This window comes from Denticeps clupeoides, chromosome 2, assembly GCF_900700375.1.
Source record: "Denticeps clupeoides chromosome 2, fDenClu1.1, whole genome shotgun sequence".
Lineage (NCBI taxonomy): Eukaryota > Metazoa > Chordata > Actinopteri > Clupeiformes > Denticipitidae > Denticeps > Denticeps clupeoides.
Window position 1 is genome coordinate 27,386,561 of NC_041708.1, and position 18,372 is coordinate 27,404,932.

The following is an 18,372-nucleotide window of genomic DNA, read 5'->3' on the forward strand; positions in this document are numbered from 1 at the left end:
TAGGTAACTCTCGTATCCGGGCATATTGGTGTTGTCTTACCGCTCGGTTCCCAGCCAGCCGCAAAGTTTCGCAGAAAACTCCATTTCCCATCAGCCCGCTGGAAGACGCCGCTGTCGCGAGCGCGTTCGTCCTTGCGTCCCCACTCGGCGCGGCCCCACGCACGGAGTGAAGGTACGGCGCGGAAACGCCTCGGTACAGTCGGAGTAAGTAGTGAACAGCTTTTACCCCGTTCTGTATCCGCGACGGAAAACTCGGCGGTCCTCGGGAATTTTTTTTTATTTTTAATTATTATAAACCCGATCGAAATCGAGGCATCGTGTCCTGGCGTGCAGTGGGTCCCGTGTCGCGGCACTGTTGTAAAGTGTCATGAATGTACGGGTTGGAGGACTAACCTTGTTTGTTTGCCGTGTGCAGCATGTCGGTGGACTGGGCTGGATGCGGCTACGCCGCGCTCGTCGCCACTGGTGGGGTTGTTGGTTATGTGAAAGCAGGTGGGTGGAGGAACATGGACGAGTTGGGTGCGTCGGTGCTGTGAAAGTCACTCTGCTATCTCCTGTCCCAGGCAGTGTCCCCTCTTTGGCTGCAGGCCTCCTCTTTGGGGGCCTGGCGGGCTTTGGGGCTTATCAGATTTCACGGGATCCAAAAAACGTCTGGGTTTCATTGGGTGAGTGAAGTCTTGTTTTGTGAGGTAGGTTTTAAAAACGAGACAATTTCAGGGAGATGTACATTTACAGCATTTATCAGACGTCCTTATCCAGAGCAACTTACAATCAGTAGTTACAGGGACAGTCCCACTTTGAGTCCCCCAGGTTCAAAGTGGGGTTTGAACCTGGGTCTTCTGGTTCATAGGTGAGTGTGTTACCTGCTAGGCTACTACCACCCACTGGATGGTATGAGATGTATTTGTAGCGCAAGATGAAAAGCTTACAGAACCTGGTATTCCCAGGCGGTCTCCCATCCAAATACTAACCAGGTCCGACCCTGCTTAGCTTCCGAGAGCTTTTAACCCTTCAGATGCGTCTGCGAAGTCTTGTTTTTGTTTTGAGTGGTTTTATATTTTATGTTTTGTGTGTGTGTGTGTGTGTGTGTGTGTGTGTGTTGAATAGCCACATCTGGCACCTTAGCAGCAATCATGGGACAGAGGTTCTACAGGTCCAGGAAGTTCATGCCACCCGGCCTTATAGCTGGAGCAAGGTACGATCAAGAACACAAACACAGCCTGTTCAAATACTTTTGCCAGGCTGTGCTCTTCATATAAAAAAAAAAAACTGGTTACCACACACTGCTGTGTGTATGCACAGTGTGTGTGTAGTGAAGTGATTGTCAAACACTGCTGAACAGCACACTGTGACACAATAAAATGTCCTCTGCATTTAACCCATGACCCTTGGTGAGCAGTGGGCAGCCATGACAGGTGCCCAGGGGGCAGTGTGTGGGGACGGTGCTTTGCTCAGTGGCTCCTCAGTGGAACCTTGGCAGATCAGGATTTGAACCGCCAACATTCTGATTGCGGGGCCGCTTCCTTAACCGCTAGGCACCGCTGCACCACATGTGTGCACGAGCATGTGAATTAATAGAAGATGGGATAAATGCAGAGTGCTTGAGCAGTAGGTATTCCATAGCTCTTGTACTTCTGTGATTTAAAATAGTTTCAAATGCAGCATTTTTTCTACAGTTCTATAATCCATTAATTTAATTACTACTTAGGCTAGTAGTTAAGTGGTGGCCTAGCGCGTAAGGCGGACCCATTATCAGAAGCTTCCCGGATCAAATCCCGAACCGCCGAGGTGCCACTGAGCAAAGCACCGTCCCCACACACTGCTCCCCGGGCGCCTGTCATGGCTGCCCACTGCTCACCAAGGGTGGTGGTTAAAAGCAGAGGACACATTTCACCGTGTGCTGTTTCACTATGATAATCACTTCACTTTCACAGTTGCCCTACGTTCTATGTAACCTATAAGTAATGTGACTGATTTGTCTTTTGTTTTTCCTTCTCTTCTCCAGTCTGCTGATGGTGGCCAAAATTGGAACTGGAATGCTACAAAAGCCCAGTGAATCCTAAATACACATACACGTGTATGCAATTTCTCAACATTTAGGTACACTGTTGTCATTATGATATGTACAAATACGTAATAAACAATAATGATTTCTATTTATAAAAAGTTTTTCTTTTTAAAAGCAACGCTTCTCCTTTAGTGTATAAAATATTAGAAAATTTTATTTACCCACAGACTGATTAAATCATTTAAAGACAGCTACAAAATATACAAATCATAGTCCAGATCTCCAAAAGCACCATAAGTGATAAGATCATCAATAGGTGGGTGAAAGATACTTCTCTCTCCCAATTATAATGATCTTTGGCCCTATGGTTGTTTTGGGGAAACCAGGTTCTCCACATTCTCTACATCACAGGAACATGACTTACAAAATGCAAAATGGAACTTGTGTAGTTGATTAATAAATAAACAATACAAAAGTACAAGAAAGAAAGGGCTACAAAAACATGTTTATATTAAAGATCTGAACAAAAAGGTAATACTAAATTCACTGTCCGGTTGGCTATATTATGTAGACATTTGACTAGTCTTATTCAACTTTATATCCCACAGCTAATATTTAAAATATAACCTGATTGATTACCTATCTTTTCATGGAGATAATGCTACATTGCATCCAGAAAGTATTCACAGCACATCACTCTTTCCACCCCCCTTCATAATTCTACACTCTGAACACTCCATAATGACAACGCGAAAAGGTTTACTTCAGGTTTTGTAAAATCAATCAATCAAATATATATAAGTATTCACAGCCTTTGCTCAATACTCAATACTGTTGATGCACCTGGTTTGATAGGAAGAGTCAGTGCACTCAAAGACATTCAAAGAGTCCTGATGCCACTCCTCTGATATCTTGGCTCTGTGCTTAGGTTTGTCGTCCTAATGAAAGATAAACCGTCACCCCAGTCTGAGTTCAAGAGCTCTCTGGAGCAGGTTTTCATCCAGGATACAGTCCCACAATCCTGACTAGTTTCCTAGTTCCTGCATCTGAAACACATCCCCACAGCATGATGCTGCCACAACCATGCTTCACTGTAGGGATGTCTGTAGACATAATCAAGTTTGGAATAAGACTGTGACATAACAAAATGTGGAAAAAGTGATTTGCTGCAAATACTTTCTAGATATTCCCTTTTATTGCTTTTAATAAATGCAGCACAGTGTGGATCTCCCCTGTGCCCAGAATCGTAGTCTGTGTCTTAGTAACATATCTACATGCTACCGGTGGCTTCCGTATTTGGCAGCCCAGTCCACCCTCCCGTGTACGGGTTGAATGGCTGGTGGGCGAGACAGGAGGTTGCCAGAATTCTTCCCCAGGGCCGAGTAGCTGGGTCCTTTCAGCTGGGATCTGTCCGCCCTCCTCTTCCAGCCATCGTAGTCTTGCCAGATAAAACCAATAATTCAAGTGAGACGTATGCATGCACAACAGCATGGGTTAAAACACTGGGCTCTAATAGGGCAATATTTGTCATATTGCCCTATTTAATTAGCATGCGCATGATTATTCAGGCACATAAAACTCACATTCATCTCAGTTTAAATTAAATGAATAAAAACGTACATATAAAGGTTCTGTAAAAGCCTACTGAGATCTTGTTAAATATACATACATTTCTATTATGTTACAGTGTCCTGCGAGCACTGCTCCATCACAATTAGAGGTGCAACAGTACAAGTATACCACGCTATGGTCTGTGCCACGGTTTAGTTCGTTTTTGGTGCATGTTTTGTGTGTAAAGAGAACAATGTGTGGGTTGTTTTCTTGTGTTTATCTGAACTGCAATGGTAGGTCTGTTCAAAAGCATTTCGATGCGGTTTGTAACGTGAGAAATGCACCCAGCATCTGCTAACTGTAAGCGACAGTGGACAAAAGCCGTCCCCGCCAGTTCATGTCCAATAACTGGACATTTCTGGACCAATTTCGAAATAAATTGCAGGACCGAATGGTTTGGTATTTTACAGAGTAACATTGCACCCATAATCACAAGACAAACACTATTTCACTAGCTGGCTTGTGAACAACCGCAGCTCATTCATCCTACACATATCAGCAGCAATATTACCTTCGTTACTTTCATTAACAGATGTGCTGGAAGCTGGCTTTGACTTTGAAGATTTTGATTTGCCAGTTTTATTGTCAGGGGTGGTGGAAAGATCCACTGAGAGAAGATGTGAGAAAGGAAATGGAGAAAAGTGAAACACCAGAAAGGACAGCGAGACAGCGTGATGTCAGGCGGACCTGAGGACATCGACGGACATCGGCGACAGTGACGGGAGTGTGAAGGCAAACAGCAGGATTATGAGACTTACGGGCATGCTGGCCTCCCAGAGGTGCCAGCTGAATCCTTTGACCTACGGAGCCCACCTCTCTTTTCTGGAAAGATGGGATATAACCTCCTGAGAGGTTGTATGTTGTGCTGACGAAGTTCCCTGTAAGTTATACGTTAGTTTAAAAGTCTGAATTGCAGCAGTATATTTAATAAATAAAACCATTTTATTTTACCTATTGCACTAACAGACTACAGTCTACTCTGTACGAACCATTACAACTTTACACTTAAAAAAGCAGGCCTTTCAGGTTAAATGAACTGAATCATTCTCATGTCTTTTCACCTGTCACTGATTGATTTGGTATTTAAAAGACAGAGCAGACTCGCTCCTCTCGCTAATGCTACTAATTGAGCTCTTTTCTGACTTATACCTTTTGGCTGGTCTATTCTTTCAAGTACTTTTTCTCTGGGATTATCAGATGGTTTAGTAGCACTGTCGTCAGCTTCCAAAAAAAAAAAAAAAAAAGGAGAAGTTGAAAGGAGCAGAAAGGCAAGCATAACGAATCAGACAAACAAATATACAGACAGAAAAGAGGTATAGATGTTAAGGTCTCTGAATTGAATCAGGGTTTCTGATATAAAGGAGGGGGGAAAAAAAGGAAGGAAGGCGGCCAGGTTTCAGAGAGGTTTCTGGGTGCCATGCTTGTTGGCCCAGGTGGCAAATGAATTATTGAAGGCCCCGTCTCGAGCCATGGCTGTGCCACTTAAGCTTCTTCTAAACACTGCTTTGTGTTGGCCCGACACTCATGATTAGCAGTGAACTGGGACGTTAGCACATTCATAGTGTGGAGCGTATCATGTTAGCTGTCTCTCAGATCAAACAATATGAAGGAAAATGGCCTTGAATCACTGACCTGCGTTCACTCTGCCTACAAGTGAGCCGCCTCCATTGGGAGCAAAGGGCTTGTTCATGAGATTGATGGTGTTGTCCAGCATATCTTTACTTGCGTCCTTGTCTCCTACTGACAGACTGTTCTTGTGGATTAAACCTGAGCATTAAAATGGTCACACATGAATGACATCCCCTGAATGGCAAAAAGTCCCCTGAATGGCAAAGAAGCATAAAGTCTTTGTACCTGGAAGGTATCTGGATTGGCGTAAGTAATGTTGTCTCGCTGACGATGAGCTCTGTAGGCCTGGGTCCGGCTGGTTCATCTTTATGTTGCTTGGTAGCTTCGTGACAGTGCTAAATGTGTAAAGGGGTTTCTTCTCTTGTGACCTAACGGCAACAACATGTTAGTACTTTTCCTGGATCTGAAAGGTTTGCTGAAATGTTACTATGAAACTTAAATGCTTACTGAGAGTTTGTTTCTTTGTTGGGTTTCTCCTCTGAAACAATGCTGGGCTTCTTGGAGGAGGTCATGGCTGTATCAGAGTGGTCAGACTCGTCCCAGCTTACTGACGGTTTGGCCATGTTCTGACCCCATCGCCTGCGGCCACTCTTGACACCCACTATGCTGTTCTCATTCCCAGCAAGCACCGGCTTCTAGAAAAAGACAAACATAAAGCGCTATGGTTACTGGGTCAAACAATAATTTATCAACAGTCTTAAATGAAATAGTTTGAGAGAGGGAGAGAATAGACATGATAACAAATGCATGGAACAAAAAAGTGTGCATGGGGCATTTAACAGCATTTACAGGATAATAGCCCGGGGTGCTCCAACACTAGTACTGGGGGGCATCAGCTCAACACAGCTCAGTTATTTACATCACTCTTGATTTCACGTGAAAGGTGCAATGGTGTGTGCTCAATGAGAAAAAGCACAAAACATGCATGGCAGGACTTGGGTTGAAGAGCCCAGCGACAGTCTTTGTGTTTTTCAGGGGGCTTTTCAGCAGTCACTTCTGACTCCTGACCTTTTGCAAGTTGTGTGGTTGCTCCTGTTTGACAGAATCAGCCAGGCTCTCTGTCTGAGAAAAGTTCTGTGGTAGCGGAATTTGCTGCAGGGGCTGATGGGAGTTCCTTCCTGGTGCCTTGACCGAATATTTTAACACGGGCTCTGAGACTGACTGCAGGTCAGGTTTGGGATCAGCAGGCTTCATCTGCGTCTTTCTTAAGTCAGAACTCAATGGCCGTGGGCCGAGCAGTTGACCCACTTGAAAGTAGGGGTACCGCAGTGCCTGACAAGAAAAAAAGTATTCAGATCAAATTTATAAATCTATTGTTGTTAATATTTGTTAAGTAAAGTCATTCATCACTTTTCTAGGCTATCTTGATTTTTAAGTATCTTAGGGAAAACAAAGGACACAGAGTGTTAACCATGATCTTGTTAATTGACCACCTCCTCTCCTCGGGTTTGAACCTGTGACATTGTGGTCTTCTGGTTCTTAGACGAGTATATTATCCACTAGGTCACTGAATATGTGAGAGTTAACCTTAATCTTGCTTACCTGCACAGCTGTGGGTCTCTTCTTGGGGTCCCATTGCAGGAGGTCCTTCATCAGTGCTATGGCCTCATTACTTGCATTGGGAATAAGGGTTTTCAGAGGTGTCGGCACACACTGAGGGAAGCGAAAGCTCATCGCTGAGGCAAGTTGGTATCCCTCCGGCCAATCAGACTGTAGACAATAAAAAGACATATCTAAGCATACTGGGTATTGTAGTTATCACCTTAGATGGGCTCCTCTACATTTTATTTGTGTTCTGACTGAGCATTTGTTGGTCAGGTTCTTCAGATAACCGTGCACTGACAGGTTAATGAATGATCAGGTTTGTGGCTTTCTTGATAACTTTACCTTTTTCACCGTGCCAAGAACCTGGCAAATCTTGAAGATTTCATCAACTTCGCTGTTCCCAGGGAAAAGTGGCCGCAGAGTATACAGTTCGGCCATGATGCAGCCCACGGCCCACAGGTCTATGGGCGAGCTGTACATGGAGGATCTGAGAAGAACCTCTGGTGCACGATACCTGAATTGACACGGTCACAGTCAAGTTATAAATCCTCACGAGACATGATGCAGTCCAACAAGTGGATCTACTTCAAAATGAATTAATGCATGCTGTATAAAGTATATATAAACATATACTCTTACCATCTTGTGGACACATAGTCTGTGTATGGGGGTCTGGAGCGTATCTCTCTGGCTAGGCCGAAGTCAGCGATCTTCACCAGCTCTGGGCCCATACAAAGTAGGTTCTCTGGCTTCATGTCCCGATGAAAAAACCCTGAAGGGATCAACACATATGTCACCGGTAACATCACGTGTTTTCAAATGTATGCACAGACCGCATAGAAGAAAGAAATGTGTGCTATCTAACGATCTCACATAAGGCCAGAAAAAATGAAAGAGACAGGGCAGGACTCAAGATTCTTACCATGTTTGTGTACAAATGCCAAACCAGACACCACTTGAAACATGATGTTCCTGATTTCATTTTCAGTAAACATCTTATTTTCCCTGATGTGCAGAGAGTGTGACACACAGGGAAAGAAAACAGAAAGAAATATAAGGAGAGAGAGGGAGAGACCCCAAAAGCACACCACTCCCAGGATATGTGAAACTGCTAGCAGATGTGTCATAAATCATAGAAATCTCATATTAATTTGCAAAACATAATCCAGTCCATGTCCATTTTGATGTTCATTTGATTGACTTCAGATAAACCATCTGCCCAGCAGCTCTTCGCCTTGCTTTAATATCTTAAGAGAAATATCTAGACACAGTTTCCAGGCTTGCAGAGCAGGAGTATTCTCATTGGATAATGTTGCAGTCCCCATTCTACACTGTGGGGATAGTGTTCTATGCGTGTCGAGTGTGGCTACTCTCATGCACGCTTGTGTTCTTCTTCTCTGGTGAACTCTCACCTACATCTATTGTGAAGTGGACAATCTGTGCTGCGAAGGTCCTGTCAACTTACATAAGTTTTTATTAAATAAACACTGCGTACTGCAAGGACACACCTGCATTTTCACATATGCTTTCGCCCAAGAACCAAGACAACTGAGCAGCTCTGAGAGTAAAGCAAACATCTGCATTCAACTTAAGATCCAAATGATAAGATTATTGAAGTTCATTTATAATTTATAATATAAATTATATTATTTCGCTGTAGAAAATCCTCAGTTGCTCAGTTATTCTTGTTTGATCGTTTTTTCCACCTAATGGGAAACCTACCATGTTTATGGATAAATGAAAGCCCCTGCATTATCTGAAAGGTTATGTTTCTGATGACTGACTCTGGAAACAACTTGTTTCTGGAAAATGAAGAATCAACAGACCTTACAAAAAAGTTCACAATGAGGGCTTCTTCATTAAACCTTCACCCTCAAAAAATTCTGCACTGTATTAAGAGTATTAGGGGTTCTGAATTTGAAAAATTTTCTCCAATTTTTGACCTTCAGCCTTGTAGGGGCAGAGCAATTCCACTGAGGCTGAGCTGGACTGAGGTCTGGACTTGACCTTTTACGCTCCAGCAGGTCAAGTGTGTTTCATTATTTTTGGCTTCTGCTGCTGGTCGTTGTTCTTAATCATCTCCGTTTCTTGTGAATTGCGACAGCATTTTCACCAGAATCCAGGATTTTGTCCCATATACAAGATGCCACTTCACAACTCAAGCAGGACAATGGCACATCTGCCATTGGTGTGTAGTGCTTACTGCAGATGCTAAAGAGCATCATGTTTAGCATGATGAAGTCAGAGAGCCTCTTTGTCTGAATTGTTCAATCATGTCTTCAGTCTTCAGATGAGCCACAGTACCTGTCTGCTGTATAGGATGGTTTTAGTTTTTCCAGGGCCTTTTGGTGAACTTCTTTACCTTCGGCTCTTCTTACCTGGATGCCTTTGGAGGACAGCCAGTTCTCAGCAGGCCCTTGACCGAGCTTTTCCACCTTTTAAATTATGGATTTTGCCATGCTTTGTGGGGTACACAATGTTTTGGAAATACTCTTATATCCTTGCAAGACAGGCCAATACTGGAATGGATTTAATAAAATATTCCTCGTCTTCCTAGCTTCTTTCTTCTCAGACAAAGGTCTCTATGCAAGTAAATCTTTTTTTGCAAAGGGATCTGGGTGTTTCCTAAAGTAAATTCAGTAAAACACAAATTTTCTTCTACAAATATCATTTTCATACCTGTCTTTCATGAGCTGATAGAGATTCTCCTTCATGTACTCAAAGACAAAGTACAAATGGTCATTCTCTCTGATCACTTCCTTTAACTTCACCACGTTGGCATGATTCAGTTTCTTCAGGGACTGGAAGAACAACAGCTGTTGTGAAGAGCTGCACCTCTGTTTCATTCTCATGTCTGTCTGTCTTTCTTTCTTTCCCTGGGGGACTGTGTCTTACCTTTACTTCTCTCAAGTTCATGCACTCCTCCCAGGAGTAGAACTTCCTCTTCATTCTGAGGATGAATACAAAGAACCATACAATCACTGGAGAACTCGCCTTGGACAACAAGATAAAAAAAAAAAACACGCTACCACGTCAAACAATCAACCAGGATGTGATTGGTCGAATCAGTAATTACCCATTCTGCGTGTTCTTTCAATGCATCTAATGCTGTACATTTACCGCATTTATCAGACACCCTTATCCAGAGCGACTTACAATCAGTAGTTACAGGGACAGTCCCCCTGGAACAACTTAAGTGTCTTGCTCAGGGACACAATGGTAGTAAGTGGGTTTTGAACCTGGGTCTTCTGGTTCATAGGCGAGTGTGTTACCCACTAGGCTACTACCACCACCTCTACAACGCTTTATTCTAATACTCCAGTATGACGCCTGTTAAAGTGTCATTTTTCATGTGGGGACCCTTTCCCAGCTCACCATGTGGAATGATGTAATGAATAGTAGTGCACGGCCATATTGTACATCTGTTTATGCAGCGCCGAGGCAACACAAGACTCTGCACTTTCCCTCCTTTCACCATCACAACGGGTATCGCTTTTCATGGTAACCGTCTGCCCTCACACTGGAGGTGCCTCAGGACGCAGCATCCATTATTTAGGCCGCCAGCCCCTGTAAGAACAGACTCTTTCCTGCGTGTGCTGGTCTTCGCGACGACGCTCGACGGACTTGTTTAACTCGATGTGTACCCGGTGTGACCCCTAGTAACTGGTAACGTTGGCCTTACTGTGACAACGTGCAGCAAGCCGCTAATTTTAGGAGGATTTGGCGTGAGGCTTTTTAATTAGTGCCTACCTCTTGATCGCCACCAGCTCTCCCGACTCATTGCTTTTCCCCATGAGGACGCTGCCATAGGTGCCATCTCCCAGCTGTTTCAGTGTGGTGTAGCGGTTCATCCTTCTGGCATCATATGTGACCAAAATCTCTGTTGCTGCCGAACGACAGTGGACGCAGACTCACACTGACATCGCTTCCAGTTTTTGTTCTCCTTTAAAAACGCCAACGCGATGTGACACGTAGATTGTGCTCCATCGTGGTGCCTGTTCTATAAAAAAATAGATATATATCAGAGTTTACAGTCACATTCATCAGCAGCTGAAGGAGGTCCACTTTGTGTGAATGAGACGGGCAGGTGGATTAAGTAGGTGTCAGCGGGTGAACTACAGCTCAGGGAAATGACTCAGCCTCAGGAGATTAGGCACATTTGCATGCAAACAGGATCTGGCTATCTTACATCGCCATAATGCTTACTAGCACAGGGCCGCCCCCGATCTCACTCACGGCCGGTGGCATTTTAAAGGTGATGCTGGGATTAAGAAATGCATTGTTCTGCGTTTTTTCCACAACACCTTCTTCAAATTAGAATTTGTTTCCCAGCACAGATGCTTCTGAGTAATGCCGATTCTGACAGAAACGAAAGAGCCTAATGCTCTTGTCAAATGTGAAATGAACAGAGTCATTCTAATAAAGACATACATTTGAATGAATCAGGTTTGACAGCCTGCCTGCGTGCACTGTTCACTCAGTGTTCACTCGCAGTAATCTGCAGCGGAGGGTTTTAAGGAGCATTAGTGAGATATATCCAGGCCACATGGCTTTAAGACGCTGCTCAAGGTCAACTGACACTTGTTCGATTCTCTATATAAGTATGTTTTGCATTCATACTTAAATTAAATATAAACTAAATACCCAAGACACAATCTATTGTTACATGCTATAATTAATCTTTAATCTAGCACATCTTCCTGAAATTAGTAAATAGCAGGAAACAAACAGAATAAACAGAACACTGTAATAACATTGTGATGCAACTAAATATAACTTCTAATTTGTATACACTACGTTTACAGTTTAACTTTATAGTAAATTATTTTCTACAACATCACCACGTTTTTCCAAACGTTTGTCGACTCCTGGCCACCTGTTGAGGTTATTTTCATGTAAGTGGAGTTAGCAGTAGCTTATCCTGCGGACACCGCGTCTGTAAAATAACTTCAACTCACCCCCTTCTGGTGGTCTGACGCTGACGACAACGCGGAGTTCCGCGGAGCGAGAATGAGAAAAAAAAATACACGCATATGTGTTTAAAGCCTCTTATTCCTTCCCGACTAGGCGTGTGCCTCCTTCTCCTTGGCAACGCAGACTCGAACACAGAACAACAGGCGCAGGCTCGCCGTCAGACGCGGCGCGGGGGATTCTGGGTCTTGTAGTCCAACACCGGTTCCCGGACGTCACGTGACCTGCGGGCGACACGGAATGAAGTCTTTGTAGAGCTGTAGGATGTTGTTGTTGTTTCAGTTGTTTCACGACCTACGACACATTAGCGTTTTTAAAAAAAGAGGCACGACTGGCGAGTCGGTCGTAGATGCTGTTGTTCCTTCACACGTTTCACCAACAGGCGGCAGCAAATCTCAACATTTCGGTTCGTGCAACTTACCTCTTTCTACTAATAATAGTTGCAGTAATAAAAGTAATAACAATAATTGCACAATTGTTTTTTTTTATTTTTTATTACTACTACTACCAGTAGTAATATAAGTATTTGTGCTGTTGTTGAACTATAAATGCCTGTTGGTTAATTTCAGTATGATATTTAGGGTGACCAGGTCATCCATGATGCCGGGTACAATTTGATCTATGGCTGGACTTGTAAACTATTATTTAATTTTAACCTAATTTCACCACTGAGCATGTAAATTGTGCTGACTGGACAGTTTCTTGCAAACGTACAGGTGTCAGTGATGTTTCTTGAAGAAAACAAACTTAACAAGTAAAACAAGCAATAGTCTGAAAAAGGTAGTAAAAAAAATCAGATTTTCAAACCTTTATTCACGTGCAAAATTGTGATCTGTTCAGGTCTGAATGTGGCCATTGGTAGGGTTCTAATTCTCTTACAGTTATTTGTGATAAAACTGTAAAGAGTAGAATAAACAGAATCTTCCCACTGTGACAGTGAACATGAGACTTTAATTCAATTCATCAGAATTCATGTCTTGTATTCTGTCTGTCTGGAGAGGCACTCAAAATGACTGAGGCTGTGGCTTTGGAAAAGATTGAGCTGAATGAATGGCTTGGAACTATTCCCTCACTTCAGCGGGCTGCTGGCGAACCCTCGAGTCCAGTGCGAGTGGCCTGATTGATGTCCCTTCTCCCTCTAATGTGACTCTGGAGCCGCTGTCCTCAGCTGTACCACAGCCGTACCACAGCCTAAAGTGGCTGAAGTCAGGCCACGTCACAGCATAAAACAATCAGTCTAAATGACAAAATTTTCAAAATAAAAAGTCACCTTCATTTCAAATACATTCAGTTCTTACACGATATCTTTATTGAATGTGGAACCTCTGACTTATTATCTAACTGGTGTTCTTGTTTGCACAAACTCTTGACAACGTAGTTTTCTTCTGATTATTATTGAGTAGCCATGACTTTCTTTTCTTTTTCTTAGTCTGTGCTGAAGCATTTGGATTTTTTTTTGCCTTTGAGGAACTGGAAATCTCAAGCACAAAACTGAGATAATTATTACTTATAATACTTTGTTATCGCTTAGCTATTCTGCTTGTGAGAGGGGCTGCACATGGTGCTTTTATTTAATCTGTTTAGACTTAATGCAAGAGTGATCCATCCGTCATGGAAGCGCTCAAGGCGATTTGGTTTGCATTGGTATTCATTAACCATTACAACGAGGGGGGCGCATCCTGGAGATGGGAGGATTACATTTCATAGGGGCATTCTTTTCATAGGCTCCCCCAGTTTACATTAAGGTTTCGGAGGCCACACATTGAAATTAACCTCCCCATGACATTTGTAGATATCAATGTCTCTGTCTTTTGCATTTTTAATGAGTTCAGTTAAATAGGAAGGCGCGCCTATTAAGATGCGAATATCAGGGATAAGCTCTGGGTCCCATGCACGGTAGGCCTAATGTTTTTAGAGTGTATGATGTATAATGGATGAGGTGCTGACGTGGAGGACTGTGCACGTGCGGAGGGCACAGGCTGCGATGACACTGGGACGCCACTTGAGAGCCGCCGGGGCACAGCAGTCATTGACCTGAATGACCTTCAAGCCAAGGTGGAGCACCTGAAGCAAAGCAAACAGCATTCGGTTTGGGATCAAAATAAGTCAACATCTTTGAGCCTGGAAGGTACCGCGTTTGTTGCCTAAACAGGTCACCGTACTCGTACCCGTACTGTATCCTCACCGCGTTCGCTAGACCTCTGCAGCTTGAGAAGGTTTATCAAAGGCCTAAAAAAAAACAGCACTTAAATTCAGACCTTTGCGTGATAAAAAGACGGAGATAAATCTTTCTCTCCCTTTTTCTTCTTCTTATTGTCATGGTCTTTAATCTCAGGGTGTGAAAGGAAAGGTTTACAGTCACCCTCATGTTCCCGTTTTTTGGGGAGCACAATAGTGGGCCGAAAGTTAAGGTGCAGCAGGGATGGCTGCTTTGAAGGAGCCAGAGCGGGCGGGAGAGAGAGGACGGGGTCAGCACCTGAGCTCTCAGGGCTCAGCGACAGGCACTTCACACTCTCCGGCGCTCAAAGGCCTCCGCTTGCGGTTGACGGCACACACCGGTAGCACCGAATAGTCCCAGCCGATGCTTATCTGCGGCGGCCTCTCTGCCCAGCTGGCTGCTCTGTTCTTCTGCTCTGCCGGAGAAGTGGATGTCAGGGTCGGGCGTGCGTCGCAGGAACTGAGCCTGAAGACCAAGGGTGCTGTTTATCAAACAGCGGATTAAGGGTTCTTGCAACAAATTTCCTGGTAACTTCGGAGAGGGCAAACAAAGAATAGCGTTTGGTGCAGCGGTGATTCTTCGAAGCCAGTCAGGACCAGAACGCCTGGATACAGCTACTGTATTACAGTGACCAACCATTATTTTGGTTATTTTGAAGAACCTAATACAGGAAATATATTATTTCACAAGCAACATTTCACAAATCTAATTTACGTTCATGACTGCTCTGCATACTATTTTCAGTCTGATGAGACGACCGTTAACACGAGTGAAGGAAAAGCAGCCGGCAAGTTTTCAGCACAGGAAACTCTTTCAAGGCTGCCGGAAAAGCCATCTCCATTGTCTAACTTGAGCAGACTGAGAGATGCCACCTTCTGTCATCACAGGTTACCATGAGTGAGTAGTAGGTGTGCAGAAACTGGTGTGTAGTTGCTTACCACCAAGCATACAACAAGAGAAAAGTCATGAATTACATTTAAATTACATTTAAATTACTATTAAATTGCATGTTTAGGTAGGTGAAGAAATTAGTAACAGGTTTAGCTGGGGTGGAAGTAGCCTAGTGGGTAACACACTCGCCTATGAACCAGAAGACCCAGGTTCAAATCCCACTTACTACCATTGTGTCCCTGAGCAAGACACTTAACCCTGAGTGTCTCCAGGGGGGGACTGTCCCTGTAACATGCCGTAAATGTTAAAAAAACGTTCCCTACATACAACCCTAAATGTGGCATCGTGAAACTTCTGTGTGAGTCAACATTGTGGAGAAGCATTCAGAAAAACTGCAGCTGCATCTTCTTCTTCTTCCTCGGTAACATGCATCATGTTTTCATAATTATAACACGTTCATACCGAAATGATTAACTAACCAGTGACAGATGTTGACGGGCTGTCATAATAGCTTCTCAGAAGCCGACACTTGATTTTGGCCATGACAGACGGGACTGGTGACAGAGGTGGGGCTGAGGGCCAGGTGCGCCGTGTCGTGCTGACTAGAACGGTGTCTGTCCCCTGGCGTGTTTATGGTGAGCGTCGGATTACAAAGAGCCGAATTTCTGGTCGGTTGCATGAACTCAGCAGTATTCAGGTCTCACACCAAATACTTTGCCCTTTTTCTGTTGTGTGTAGGGATCTCCGCTTGTTTTCCTTCTTTACCCCTCATTACACCTGCACTCCAAACACTGGTCAGACGACCATCCGAGGGGGGTCAGCGGCTCCCTTCAGGCCGCGCTGCCTGTTGCCGGTCATCACAGACACAGGCCTGATCTGTCAGTAGATTGTCACACTGTTTGAAGGGTAAATGTGCCACAAAACTGGCAGGTTACAGTACACAGACCAGGAAAATAAACAGAGCTTGTCCAGCTCCTGTTCAGAATGAGAGCTCTTTAGTTTAAGATCCCTTAAAGTGTGTAGAAACTATCTAGACGCCACAAAACCAAGTTCATGACGCTGGCATGAACTTGGTCAACTTACAAGAGCACATGTTTCAGCAGAAAAAATAGACAGAAAGTTTTAGGTAGTAGTGACAAAAAAAGTCACTTGTTCAGTCACTTGTTAATTATCTCATAACATGAGAGTGTTTTAGTTATAATTTTGTTGAATTTGAGAAAAAACTGTTGCTGTCTAGAGATGGGCTGGTGTCTCCCAGCTCTGTAAACTGATGAATGATCTCCTACGAGCACAAGACTGTACTGCTGCTCAGAGAACAAGCGAGTCTCTTTCTCCACACACGTACTGCCGCTGTTTCATGAAAACAAGGACATTCTGTGACAGTTTGGTTTAGGTAAATCAATAATTCATCAAAGCTTGACACGGAGGCTTTTTGTTACATTAACAAACTTGCTTGCAGCTCAGATAAATCATTTTGTTATATGTGTAATATATTATGTTAAGTCAAAGTAGTGCTTTTATGACAGTTTCAGACCATTGGATTATTTTGCTTGGCCCAATTTGATGCTTCATTTGTAGAAAACTATCATTGCAACCATCACACAACAGCATAGGTCATTCAGCCAGCCTATTCATCATAAAGTGTTGACAGAAATATTTTGCGTCATCATGGTTGTCTGTCTCAGTAGATCCTTTAAAGATCCGGCACAGTGGCATTTCAAAAAATAATTTGTCCAGAATGAAGGTGGTAAAAAAAGGTTTCATGTATTTTGTTCACCTACTTAAACAGTAACTTTGCACTGCAACCGTCCTTAACACCTTTTTTTAAACTTTCTTAATGTATTTGTTTTCTTTTCATTTTAATTTGTATTAATAATTTAATTACAGTACACAGTTTTTTACTTTGTGTTCAAATTGTGTAATTCTTGTTGTTGTACCTTAATAGTATTTTTAACCACCTTGTGTTGTAATTTTGCACAAAACGTGATGTATGAATTTGTTTGGTTGTGCGCAGCGTTCTGAGTATCTGCTGTCCAGCTGTTGCCTAGTTACCTTCAATCATGCTGGGACATGCTGGGATTATGGTCAGCTCCTCACAATACAATACACATCTAAAAGATTTATTTTACTTCTCCTTTGATGGAAACGTCTGGCTGGCGTAACAGTTTACTTTAGTGATAAAGCATGAACTTCACTTCTCCTCTCACACACCTGCCAGTAGAAGTTTCCTGAGGAAGCTACTGAGATATGCACGAGTTTGAGTCGGCACATGAGACGGGTTCGATAACAATTGCTTTAGAGACACCAGCGGTCAGAAGCAAATTCTTTATGTGTCTTAGCATTCTTGGCCCAGAAATTAACATGTGAAGGCCAGTGTGCCAGATAGCAGCAGTAGCTTCTATCAGTTTGCTTTCTTTAATTTGGACTTAATGTGGCAAAGGAAGATTGGTTCACAAAAATAAATGTTGATATCTGGTTTAACTGGGATAAACAGCACATAAACATGACATGATTTGGTCAAAGTTCATCATAAATGTTATGTCCACCATCTTAACCTCCCTTAATGCACATTTCTTGGTTTGTTTTGAGGTGATTTGCATTTTGCATAGACACAGAAGCACAATTGCACCAGTACAAATGTTCACAATTGTATAGGTCACACTTGTTACACTTATTTTATACTCCACAACTGTCCCTTTAATTGACGCTCTCTTGATGCTTTGTGCCTTTGTACCACCACCAGAATCAACATTTCCTGAGTCTCTTTCTGAAGTCTCCAAACAGCCATCATCCCCATGCGCGTGAGCCTTGAAATAAGGTCCACTTTCATCAGCATGAAAAACAAGAGGGGGGAAAATTGCATTTGAAATGCTTATCGCATGGCGGAGTAAACCATCACAATGGAGCCATCAAAGGCCGGCTTGCAGAAATCAGACATCAGCATCTCTGACAATCAGCTATCTCTGTGCAGACCAGGATAACACGCAGACTGACGTGTGCAAGAGGCCAAGCACAGTCAACAGTCTTCACTTGTGTTCAGTCCTTCTCAACGATGTTGCGATGTTATCAGTAAATAATAAAAAAAAAAATGCAGCCAGAGTATTTTGAGTAATGTAATGCTGGAACGTTGTCAGGTTGGTTGAGACGCAGAGCAAAAACTCCTCATATTTGGTCTTGTTTCTTAAACTGCCCTCTATATGACACTCGTTTGAGTGAAGAATAATTCAGTGGTTTCCGCTCACCTAGATGTATTACAGACGTTGCTCTCTCGTTCACGTTTCTGGGACGTTGTCAGGCAGAGTCGGCTGCTGCCACAGTCTTCACTGGGTTTTTTTTTTTTTTTTACCTCTTATGCATTCAGGAAAAATAAAAAGTTCCAAAATATTAATACCAGAATGGAGTTCTGCTGTTATAATATAATATAATACAACTTAACAAAAACATGAACAAAAATCACATTCTAAGTTGTCTTATCATCATTATGACCATTACAGCAGTT

The 18,372-nt window shown here is 43.1% G+C and overlaps 2 protein-coding genes across 8 annotated transcripts; one reads left to right on the plus strand and one right to left on the minus strand.

Moving 5' to 3' along the window:
• The first annotated feature begins 123 nt into the window (after nucleotides 1-123).
• tmem14ca (transmembrane protein 14Ca) lies at nucleotides 124-3,257 on the plus strand. The gene is made up of 5 exons (XM_028958503.1): nucleotides 124-204; nucleotides 416-492; nucleotides 564-665; nucleotides 1,108-1,195; nucleotides 2,006-3,257. The coding sequence occupies exons 2-5, from the start codon at nucleotides 417-419 to the stop codon at nucleotides 2,061-2,063; spliced, it is 324 nt and encodes a 107-aa protein (XP_028814336.1). The 5' UTR covers nucleotides 124-204; nucleotide 416; the 3' UTR covers nucleotides 2,064-3,257.
• Nucleotides 2,196-11,923, minus strand: mak (male germ cell-associated kinase). 7 transcript variants are annotated; one of them, XM_028958444.1, is made up of 16 exons: nucleotides 11,752-11,922; nucleotides 10,544-10,793; nucleotides 9,689-9,743; nucleotides 9,473-9,594; nucleotides 8,516-8,595; nucleotides 7,433-7,565; nucleotides 7,136-7,307; nucleotides 6,791-6,958; nucleotides 6,257-6,520; nucleotides 5,696-5,883; nucleotides 5,474-5,616; nucleotides 5,252-5,386; nucleotides 4,769-4,840; nucleotides 4,378-4,497; nucleotides 4,131-4,226; nucleotides 2,196-3,446 (listed from the first exon to the last, which is right to left on the minus strand). In XM_028958444.1, exons 2-16 carry the CDS (start codon nucleotides 10,642-10,644, stop codon nucleotides 3,286-3,288), a joined length of 2,010 nt encoding a protein of 669 aa, XP_028814277.1. In that variant the 5' UTR covers nucleotides 10,645-10,793; nucleotides 11,752-11,922; the 3' UTR covers nucleotides 2,196-3,285. The 7 variants fall into 7 exon arrangements, with proteins under 7 accessions (XP_028814277.1, XP_028814269.1, XP_028814287.1 ...); XM_028958436.1 differs by lacking the exon at nucleotides 8,516-8,595 and adding an exon at nucleotides 7,716-7,798 and having other exon boundaries at nucleotides 11,752-11,921; XM_028958454.1 differs by lacking the exons at nucleotides 4,769-4,840; nucleotides 8,516-8,595 and adding an exon at nucleotides 7,716-7,798.
• Between the last annotated feature and the right edge of the window lie 6,449 nt (nucleotides 11,924-18,372).

Coding starts and splice junctions, on each gene's coding strand:
- mak (XM_028958436.1), bottom strand. CDS start 10,644: ATGAACCGCTACACCACACTGAAACAGCTGGGAGATGGCACCTATGGC. Junction 7,799..9,472: donor TATCAGCTCATGAAAGACAG/GTATGAAAATGA, acceptor TCTGCACATCAG/GGAAAATAAGATGTTTACTG. Junction 3,447..4,130: donor TGTTAATGAAAGTAACGAAG/GTAATATTGCTG, acceptor TTATCTGGCAAG/ACTACGATGGCTGGAAGAGG.
- tmem14ca (XM_028958503.1), top strand. CDS start 417: ATGTCGGTGGACTGGGCTGGATGCGGCTACGCCGCGCTCGTCGCCACT. Junction 666..1,107: donor AAACGTCTGGGTTTCATTGG/GTGAGTGAAGTC, acceptor TGTGTTGAATAG/CCACATCTGGCACCTTAGCA. Junction 1,196..2,005: donor GGCCTTATAGCTGGAGCAAG/GTACGATCAAGA, acceptor TCTCTTCTCCAG/TCTGCTGATGGTGGCCAAAA.